Source organism: Azolla caroliniana, unplaced genomic scaffold, assembly GCF_043228905.1.
Source record: "Azolla caroliniana isolate FFs.n. ecotype wild unplaced genomic scaffold, voAzoCaro1.0.p SCAF_6, whole genome shotgun sequence".
NCBI lineage: Eukaryota > Viridiplantae > Streptophyta > Polypodiopsida > Salviniales > Salviniaceae > Azolla > Azolla caroliniana.
The window spans coordinates 9,816,331-9,827,947 of NW_028230441.1; the positions used below are offsets into that span (position 1 = coordinate 9,816,331).

The 11,617-nt window shown below is 39.0% G+C and overlaps 1 protein-coding gene across 1 annotated transcript; it reads left to right on the plus strand.

Moving 5' to 3' along the window:
* The first annotated feature begins 6,533 nt into the window (after nucleotides 1-6,533).
* LOC147863033 (TORTIFOLIA1-like protein 1) lies at nucleotides 6,534-11,157 on the plus strand. Its single transcript, XM_087321194.1, has 6 exons — nucleotides 6,534-7,481; nucleotides 8,162-8,353; nucleotides 8,568-8,664; nucleotides 8,906-9,333; nucleotides 9,565-10,413; nucleotides 10,660-11,157. Exons 1-6 carry the CDS (start codon nucleotides 6,549-6,551, stop codon nucleotides 10,837-10,839), a joined length of 2,679 nt encoding a protein of 892 aa, XP_087177320.1. The 5' UTR covers nucleotides 6,534-6,548; the 3' UTR covers nucleotides 10,840-11,157.
* Nucleotides 11,158-11,617: the final 460 nt, after the last annotated feature.

Below are 11,617 nucleotides of genomic sequence, written 5' to 3' on the forward strand. Positions count from 1 at the left end.
ACACAAACACGAAGGTCCGTACGTCTATATGGGGAGGAGAGGTGCATGGGCACGCCCGAACGCTCCCTCGTCACAAGACGTCGAACGTACGAGGAAGACACAAAACACATGCACAAATGCTCGTACGCCTTTATGGGGAGGAGAGGTGCATGGGCACGCTCGAAACGCCCCCTCATCACAAGACGGCCGAACGTACAAGGAAGATACGAACACACACACAAAATGCTCGTACGTCTTTATGAGGAGGAGAGGTACATGGGCAAGCCCGAACACTCCCTCGTCACGAGACGACCGAACGTACAAGGAAGACACAAACACATGCACAAAATGCTCGTACGCCTTTATGAGGAGGTGAGGTGCATGGGCAAGCCTGAAACGGTCCCTCGTCACAAGACGGTCAAACGTACAAGGAAGACACAAACACACACACAAATGCTCGTACGTCTTTATGAGGAGGAGAGGTGCATGGGCACGCTCGAAACGGTCCCTCGTCACAAGACGGCCGAACGTACAAGGAAGACACAAACACACGCACAAATGCTCGTACGCCTTTATGAGGAGGAGAGGTGCATGGGCAAGCCTAAACGGTCCCCTCACCACAAGATGGCCGAACGTACAAGAAACACACAAACACAAGCACAAATGCTCGTACGCCTTTATGAGGAGGAGAGGTGCATGGGCAAGCCCAAACGGTCCCCTCGTCACAAGACGGTCGAACGTACAAGAAAGACACAAACACACGCACAAAATGCTCGTACGCCTTTATGAGGAGGAGAGGTGCATGGGCGAGCCTGAAACGGTCCCTCGTCACAAGACGGTCGAACGTACACGGAAGACACAAACACACACACAAATGCTCGTACGTCTTTATAAGGAGGAGAGGTTCATGGGCACGCCCGAAACACTCCCTCATCACAAGACGGCCAAATGTACAAGGAAGACACGAATAAAGAAAGAAGGAGAGAAAGAAACACGAATGATATCGACCAAAGAGATAAATACGTGTTCGATTCCAACGCAAGAGGGCCCTTTATAAAATAGGGTTTTGTTTACAATGGCAACTTATAGTTAACCATAAGCTCAATCAAAACATAAATATTAAATGCCCTTAGAGACAAAAGCAAATCTGATGACGACGAAGATGAACACATGAGCACCACCAAAATGCCAATCCCAACAAACCTCAACCTTCCGAATGACGAACACACGGGCTCGCAACGATGAATGGGGCGGAGCAACGTCGAACCAACGAAGCTTGGGCTCATGAGCACTTCGAGTGCCGACGCAAAGAAGACGAGCACGTGGCAATGGGGGGATGAGGGGTATGAGATGAAGAGAAGTGGTGAATAAGAAGATGAAGAGCTTCGAAGGAAAATTGGCGATAGTCTCTTCCTCCCAAAACGTCCTCCCGAATGAGCCCCCCTCGACCTCCTTTTATAGGAAAAAAGAAAGGGGGGTCGCCAATTTTGTCTTCAATGAAAAAGGAATAAAATTCCTTAAATCACACTACATTGTCTCCCCTCTACCTATTTTTTGGGTCTATTTCGGCTTTCTGTCGGCAGTAGAGGATTCTCAACCCTCGCGCTTTGATACCATGAAAAGAATTACGTGCATAAGCTTGAATCGGATGTTAAAAGAAAATATACACAGGTTTAATGGAAGCTTAAAATCACATAGAGAGTACACATGAGAGATAGAGAGAGCAAAACAACATAAACTCAATTTCAAATTATCACTCTGTACAAACAATGTGCTCAAAGAGCACTTTTATAGGATGTGTTTCTTGTAGAAGTTGAGGCCATTGAGTTCATGGGCGATAAAGAGTTCAATAAAGGAATGTCCACACTTGACTCCATGTTATACAACGAATTAGAAAAATGGATTAAAGAAAATGAAGACAATTATTAGTGGTATATTTGGATGAGATATATAAAATGGAGAGCATATATTACTAACAAAATATTTCAGGTTTTTGAATATTTACTATTTGAACCCTCACATATACAGACACTCAACAGAACAGAGTAATAGAGTAGAATCTAAATGCATGTACCAATAAAAAGGCTACTGAAAATAAGTAGTTAAAAGGTTAAGTTTTGCACATTGATCAACATGCAAAAACATATTGACAATTAGCCTTGAGATGCATTCATTTCATCATCAATACAGAGTATTTTTCAGTTGCTTCCATTATCATATCTTTCTTTGGTATAGTCATATGTGACAAATAATACAAGTGATGAATTATACAAACAATCAAGAGGAAGAATATATGTGCGCACATGAAGGAGAAGACCAAGAGATAGAATTTAGCACATCGTTGAACTATACAAGAAGAGGAGGAGGAGAAAGAACTTAGCACGCTAGTGCCTACACAAGAAGAAGACAAAGGACTTAACATGTTGTTGCATGGACAAGAAGAAGAAGAAGAAGAAGAGCAACTTTTTTTATGGCGATTACAAAGAAACACAAAAAATATAACACATGTATATATAGGTATCGAGAAGGCTATGGATATATAACACAAGTGACGAGGATGTATAACACAAGTGACGAACTATGCAAATCGTCAAGGGGAAAAAATGTATATACAGTAATGAATCAAAATACTTACCACAGGAAGAAGAAGAAACGGAGATAGAATTTAGCACATTGTTGCCTACACAACAAGATGAAGAAGAGAAAGAACTTAGCATGTTGGTGCCTGCACAAGAAGGAGAAGAAGAGGAGATACTTTTTTTCCAAAAGAAGAATAAGCGTTTATGTGTTTTCCCAAGTTAGTTCAAAAAGTTTCAAATCAAGATTCAATTTTTCCTAAAATGATAGTAACCTTTAAAAAAAGTGGTTCAAGAAAATATTTAAAAAGTGTCACCCTAAACCATTTAAACCAGAGTTTCAAATTGTTTTAACTAAAACAATTAAGTTGATAGAAATCCAAAGTTGAATTAAACCTAACTAACTGTTTAAACCTTTACGCAGTTATGCTATGGTTTCGTGCTTTGGTCCAATTCAAACAAAATTATCGTCGTTGTTATTGATGATCTTCCCAATGATATTATCAATGGTCAAGGCTCATGATTTATCTCTTAATTTTGGAAACATTTGCTTGGCTCCTCTAAAATTCTTGTAAACTCTCTTTAAGCTATGATCTAGATATCGATGGTCAAATTGAATGTACCAAGTAAACATTGGAACAATATCTTTGTTATTTCATTAACTATCAACATGATGATTGGGGTGACTTCTTGCACTTAATTGAGTTTGCTTACAATATTTTGGTTAATTCTTCTATTAGATTTAATCCCTTCTTTGCCACCTAGGGATCTCATCCTTGTTAGACGGTGCTTGAACATCTAAAAATCTTGAATCTTGTTGTTGACAATTGTCTACTTCAACTCAAAGTAATTCACACTACGCTTTCTCACCAATCAAACGATGCTTAAGACACACATCAAAATTTGTATATTGTCATTATCTCAAATTTCAATTCATCAATAGAAAAACCTCAAGTTTGCAACATTTTACATCAAAGACTTGATCCATATGTTATTGGTTAAGGGCATTGACTATTAAAATAAACGGGTTTGTGCTTAATGCCATTAACTATGAAAATAAATATAAGATATAGTGCAATTAACTATGTATAAAGGGGTATTGTGTTTAAATCTCTATAGTGCATATAAAGGAATTATTACTTTTTCATTTTCGATGTAAGAGGGGTAGGTATGCATTAAATGCAAAATGAAGTGCCAGTGAGTCCATCATTTTTGTATTTTGGGAGCTCTACCTTAGGAGTTTGAGGGGTTAAGGTATACTTTTGTTATTGTTTTCACTTCTTCTTCTCTACCTCCTCTTCTACTTCTACTTCGAGGGTTTTCCAATCTTCATCACCATCGAGCTCACCACATGTTGACGACTTCGAGGAAGGTTCCAACTAGCTCACACATAAGTCATTCTTGTGTGTGAGTTAGTCAAGCGCATTAGTGCTAATCTTGTATGATTGATGTTAATTATATGTTAACTACCTTGAGAGAGTGTGTGAGTGAGGAGGGTTAAAAGATTGTCAATTGACGAGCCTTCGCCTCCTTCCTTCATTCACCTCTTTCTTCATTGGCCTCCTTCATTCGTTCTCCTCCTTCCTTCATTTGCCTTCATTCGTTCACCTCCTTCCTTGTTCACCTCTTTCTTCATTCGCCTCCTTCATTCTCCTTCATTTCTCCTCCTTCCTTCATTTGTTTCCAACGTTCACCTCCTTTGTTCGTCTCGTTAGACTAGTTGCCACATAACCTTTGTTTGAAATACGATTCACGATGCCCTTTTGACACATCTTCATGTGCTCACTAGTTCAAGACCCCACAGCTCCCATTCGAGTAGCACATGCATGTGTGTTTACGTGACACCATGTTTCATGTGTCACCTTTGGACCTTATGTTCAAGCTCTATTCCAAGTTATGATGTTCCTCTTTGCTCATTGATGGTGCATAATACAAGGTGAAATTCATTTTGAACTCTAATATTATACTCAATATATGATATTACTTGGTTAATTGGTTAAGTTATGCACCTTATGATTGAACTTGGGAGCCTATGGAAAACCTCATCAACGCCACAAAGGTTGTTACCGTTGAATTTCATCATTGGTATCTTAATAAGACAAGTTCTAGTTTATGCATTGGGACTCATAGAACTCATTGTCATATGAAGGAGGTAGTGTCATTAACATAGATACATAATACCATAGTCCTCATGTGATCACAAAAAAGTCATGAAAATACTTGAACTTACAATCTCCATTATATACATCTAACCAATAGACTATTAATTTACATACAATATTAAATTTTATACATACTCTTGGTTATAGATGTCGCCACCTCATGCAAGCTAATGCATGATCGCCCATGCTTGCCTGAATGGCAAGTGATGATGAAGCATAAATGCAAGATGGCAACCATGCATGTTCCCAATGATGCTATATAAGTAAATGCATTAGTTATTGTTGAACCATTATGGGTCAACGTTTAGCACGATTATGCTTTCAAATATCGTCTCATGGAATGCACTAAAAAGAGGTTATAGAGACTATGGATATGCCGAGGAGGGGTTGTATTAGTTTTCAATAGATGCGACACAATATATGTATATAGTTTCCTTAATACCAATGGAGGATATGTTTTATGAAAAAAAAACCATTATGGTTCAATGTTAGTCTTGGGCACATTATAATCTTATATCTTTGTTTTTTCCTTATTCTTTTCTTTCATTCTATCTTGTTCTCCGCTACGTCCCTAATACTGATTTACCTAGATTTCCCCCTTTGGACACATTTGTAACCTTATTTTTCCATGTTTCTTCATATGCTTTATGACAAGCATTTTGTTGCAAAATAATACACTCACAAAGCATTGCGTACCTTTGAGATACACCAACCTATTTTTTGAGTATGATCATCCTCTTTGTGTCTCAAGCATTGTGCAAGGAATAAACCTTTCTCCTAAATGAACAACACCTTGTTTTCCAACTTAGCGTGTCTTATTCATGCTCATATTTAACATGTCACAATGGATATTAAAGAATTCTTTGATGAGGGATGTGGATGTTTCTATACTCTTCCCTTCAATCCCACAAATGACAATGTTCTTTGATTGTTGTTCAATTCTTGGACACCCATATTTTCTACATTATTTTCTCGATTCATCACATGCATTAAACGAGAGTTAGAGTTCACATTCGTTCAATTCTTGGACACCCATATTTTCTACATTATTTTCTCGATTCATCACATGCATTAAACGAGTGTTAGAGTCACTGTCACTACCACATCCATCAACCTATGACTTTGTTGCGCATACTTCATCAATGCTTCCTTTAGTTCAAAACCTGTTGAAACACTCATTTGTTTCTAAACAAGCTATTGTACACTCTAACTTCATCATTGAATTTAGCAACTATTTACTTAAGGCTCTCATTCACAACAACGATAATTCGTGCCCTAAAATCTTCACCTTTCCTTGTTTATCGCTGATTGTATTGAAACTAAATGACGCATAAACACGATCTCCGTCCTGACAGAATTTGTTGAAACGAGATCAAGAACTGTTTGGTGTTTTCGATCTGCATACTTTCGGACTCCGTGTGCGAGTATTTGCCATTGTATCAGGCAGACCATACAAGGACAATTTTGAGATTTGTACAAGTTTAGTTGGTTGGTCGCAAAATGTATATTGCGTGCGAGAGATCATATCGTGGGCCTTGTAGTGGGCTTTCAGAGTCAAGCCATAGCTGAGTGTCTTATATGGATGGGGTCATGGCTAAATTAGTAATGAGAGAGAGAGAGAGAGAGAGCAGAACAGAAGAAAAGAGTTGGAAGGAAGGAGACAAGTGGGCGTTGGCTTTTGATTTTTGACCTCTACAAAATTCCCACCTCTCTCTCTCTCTCTCTCTCTCTCTCTCTCTCTCTCTCTTTTCTTTCTTCGTTCTTCTTCTTCATCCTCTCGCTTGTTGTTTTTCAAACTTCTCCTTTCTCCTTCTGTCCCTCTGGTCTGGCTATGGCGTTCCCTCATCAGAAGCTCTCACCATCTCCATCTCCATCTCTCCTAAAACCCCTCATCTCCCCATCGGATCCTTCTCCCCCTGTCCCTGCTCCATCTCGCCCCCTCAAGCTCCCTCGCCCTAACCCTAATTCTCAACACTCCCTGATACAACTCAAGCAGAGGATCCTCACAGCTATGGCCAAGCTTGAAGACAGAGATACACACCAGATCGCATCAGAAGAGCTCGAGAAGATAGTAGAGACCATCCCTCCTTCTTCTGACTGTGTTTCTGTCTGTCTTTCTTGCTTCTACGACTCAGACATTCATCAGAAAAGTGTGGTGAAGAAGGAATGCGTGAAGCTTTTTGCTTCTCTAGCATCGTTACATTCGGACTTGGTTACTCCTCATGTGGGCAAAATCATAGCTAGTATCATGAGGAGGCTCAGAGATCCAGATAGCAGTGTGAGAGATGCTTGCGTTGAGACCATGTCTACGCTGTCTTCACATCTTCTCCCTTCTTCTTCCTCTTCTTCTTTACAAGAGAAAGAAAATGGCTCAGAAAATGGGTCACATTTGGTCCATAAGGATAATGGATCATCAAATCTGATTAAAAAAGACAATGTCTCAAACGGGTCATCAAAATTGGTTAAAAAAGAAAATAGTTCAAATGGGTCATCCCAATTGACTCAGAAGGAAAATGGCTCATCACATTTGGTTCCTATAATAACTATATCTACGTTCTCCAAACCTCTTTTTGATGCATTAAGTGAGCAGAATAAAGGTGTTCAAACAGGTGCTGCAATGTGTCTCGCTGGTGTTATCGAGAGTGCAAAAAACCCACCTTTCTCTGCCATGGCTCGGCTCTGTCCTCGTGTAGGGAAGCTTCTAAGTAACCCTAATTTCTTGGCTAGACCAGCTATTCTTGGTGTAATTGGAAGCTTATCTCAGGTAATTGTCAATTGTCAATCCTCAGTCATCAATTGTCAATCATCAATCCTGAATCTTTGTATCCTCAATACTCAATTCTCAATGATCAATAATTGATGATCAATGATCAATGGTCAATCATCATGGAGAGCGAGACAAGATATGTACAACCCCACATAGGTGATAGTTATTGCATGAAAGAAATTCAATGGCATGGGTGAGATACATACAGTTCTATGTGGAACACATATTTGCCAATTATTGCATAAAAACAATTCTAAGGAATTTAGAATTTTGGATACATGCATACACATGTGTATAGAATTCTCTATATGTAGTCCACCTCATTATAAAACATGATGCATCAAGGACCTATGTTTTTGATATGCATGTTTCCGTTACCACCACATTATTTGTTGTGCTGCCCAATTGTATCTGTGATTTGTCACTCAAATTTGCTTCTGTCTTTTGCTTAGAAGAGAGAGCATAATCATTGTTAATGGTAAAATTACTTTTGTGGTCTTTTATCTATGGGATTGTACCTGTTTCGAAATTATAAATGTAGATGTATATATGTAGTGTACATGTTCTTGCACATAAATTTTAAGGCTAATTTGAAGAGCATATTGCTATTCATAGCTTAAGGATGACATGAAGAAAGGTGTAACTATTTTTTCTGCATTATCTTTGTCAATTTTTAGGTTGGAGCTCTTGGACAACAACAATTAGCCATCTTGATGCCCTGTCTTTATGAGGCCTTGGAAAACAGTGATTGGGCAACGCGGAAAGCTTCAGCGGAAACTCTTAGCCGTATCGGCTCCAACCTTGGATCCGCATTAGCATTTTACAAATCAAAAACTCTTTCTGCATTGGAATCATGTCGGTTTGATAAGGTCAGCTAGTTACTGCTGAAATGCCTTGAACTCTTTGCAAAATCTTTCTATTAAGACAATGATGTTCAATTACCTTTGTTACCAAAATGATGAAATTTAGGGTTTTTGGTCTTACAACAAGAAAAATATCATATACTTGAAAGACAAAAAAATTCAACAGATTGCTAGAATTCTTCTTCAGCTTGGGCCGTGATTGTTTTCTAATGCTTTGCAGGTCAAGCCAGTAAGGGATAGTGTGCATGATGCCATTCAATTGTGGAAGACTTTGCCTGGGAGTGGGCCAGATTCCCCTCATTCAGCAGATAATTCTGGTACTACTTTGGACTTGCAGTAAATAGGGAATAGCCATCTTTGGAAAAAATTACCAAAACTACTCTGAACTTTTGGTATATGCAATAATGATACCCCTTGGTTTTGAAATTTTAGTAGGCTATCTCTCTGTAGTACAATGTATTCTGTTAAATTTCTTTAACTGGAGTTGTATTCTGATAGATATTCCAAATACTTGGGATTGTTTTTAAGTGATAATGGGAATGTATACTCTTGTTACAGATGGTCCTGAATTGGCTCTTGCAATGCAAAAACTTGAGTTGCATACTCCAGTTTCCAGAGGAGGGATGAACAAGAATGAAGAACAAGTCTCATCTCTCGACAAACCCTTAGAAGCTGTGAAGAAAAGAGCACCTTCTCTTATTGACAAAAAGTTGAATCCAGAATTCTTCCAGAAGCTTGCCACAGAGATTGAAGTTGCAGTGCCGCATAATTCTCCACCATCAATATCACAAGAATCAGAAAACAATCCATTTGAGCAAGGCAAAGAGATTAAAAGTGGTGGACAGAATGGTGAAAACCTGAATAATGACTCTTGTTCAATATTATCCATGAGTGAGAAAGCAAATGAAGAATCAAATTGGCAATTCATCCACAATAGGCTTGTCCAAATAGAGCAACAACAATCAACTCTCATGCAAATGATTCAGGTATTTGAACAATGATGAATTATGTGTAGAATGAATGCTCTTGGCCACGTTTGGATGTTTTAACATTACAGTATATTGTATTTTTATGGAATTTTGTTTTATTTGTTCAGTCTTCTGGATCTTCTTGTTGATAACTTTGTACTTGCAAGTAGGAGCTGATATGTGACATTGCCTATATATATATATCCTTCAATATGTTGTCAAAACACTTTTAATGTTTCCTCTTTGCAGCATATCATGGTGAGTTCGGAGCAAAATAACCTCGTGCTTCAGGAGAGGATTCGTGAATTGGAGAATGAGTTAGGAGTTTCTTCTGGCAATAAATTTAATATTGGTGTCAAAGAACATTATGGTAACAATGATGGTGTTAGATCTACCAAGAACTCCGATAGCGGTCGCCTCTTTTCGGACAGAATCTCCACACCTCAGGTTGTGAAGAAAGCTTACATGCACTTCGAAGATTCAATACATGAGGATGTAGATGAGACGATGCATTGGGGTCCCCTAGGAAAGATAGGGGGAGCTTATATGTTGAATGGCTATGCCACATCTACTAGCCATCTGTCAAATATTGATATGGAAGGTAGTGGAAATGAACATATCGGGAAAAGACGAGTTTGGGATCGAATTCCTAGACCCGTTAAGCTCGGAGAGGGTCCTTCTGCAAGAAGTGTATGGAAAGCATCGAAAGATGAAACTACACTGGCCGCAATACGAGGGATCAGGGACAATGTTGAGCTCTCAAATTTAGATGATGTTGCAGCCTCCTCGAGGATGGGGTCAGGCATTGAAGGGAAAGTATACAGGAATACTACGATGAGTATGAACGGGCAAAGGAAGGGCCAATATAGTAACATGGAGAGTTCTGTTATGGATCTTGTTCATGTAGGAGACATGGAAGGTGCTTATAGGCAAGTGCTCAGTACCGAAGATGAGTTCGCACTCGTACGGCTCATGTCACGGACAGGTCCGGTTCTGGATAAGTTTACATATGTGACTGCGGCACACGTGTTGAGTGTGGCTGGACAGTTCTTGCAGCAGCATAGCTATGGCGAAGTTTGCCTCTCTTGGATTCAGCAGGTCACCATTTCTCATCCTTTGCTAATTACGAGCAGCAATGAATTTAAAAAAGAAAAGAAAAGAATATATTTCAGACTAAAGGATAACTAGCATGAATATGTTAGTTTTTGCTTATAAGCATTTATGGCTAATGTTTTGATTAATTTGTAATAGGCTTTAACAAATTTGTAATCATGAATGCTACTAATAAGTGTAGGTAGTTTGTAATAATGATGTTTATGTTTCTGTTGAATGTCGTGCTGGCAGGTTGCAGACATGGTTGCAAACAATGGTGCAGATTGCCTAGGATTATCTTTGGCGACGAAGAGGGGGATTCTTCAAGGGTTACAAGAATCGACATCTATGGATTTGCCGAAGGGTTGGGGAGGCAACACCCCCAAAGAAATTCTACAAAAGTTGGCTCATGCTTGGTCCATGGATGCATAATAGTTCCATCTTTCGTTTCACATGCCTGCCTACTCCCCCCCTCCCCCTCGAAAATCACCCAAAAAAAGAAAATGTAACTTTTCCTTTGTACTTAGACTCACTCTCATTACCATAGCACATTTTTGGTCCCAATTCGTGCATATCCTGCGTGACTAAATGTGTGGGATGCCCTTGTTGATTTGAAAAGACAAGATTTGCATCCTTATCCCATGTAACTCCACCGGTATTTATTCATGGTTTCAATGAAGTATACCTTTTGGTGATGATGCTTGTATGCAGTGAGACAAAAGTACTCTATATAGATATATACCTTTTGCATCCTGCTTAACATTGACTACACGATGTTATCTATAGATCCAGTAAGTAAATTTCAACATGTGTTTTCAGTGTCATCAATAGGTCCCAATGAAGCATACCTTTTGGTGATGATGTTTGTATGCAGTGAGACAAAAGTACTCTATATAGATATATACCTTTTGCATCCTGCGTAACATTGACTACACAATGTTATCTATAGATCCAGTAAGTAAATTTCAACATGTGTTTTTGGTGTCATCTATAGGTCCCATAAGTAAATTGTAAACATGTGTTTTCGGTTTCATCTATAGGTTCAGCAAGTAAATCCAAACATGTGCTTCAGCGACCTGAAGGAAAGACAAAATGGTTGTTAGATCAGTTAGTAAGATTGTTCTGGTGAAGACTTAGAACGTCCTTGTGCGTTGAAACCCTACATTCCTCATGATTGTGTCATATGGGATTTGAACCCAAGTGTATGGGT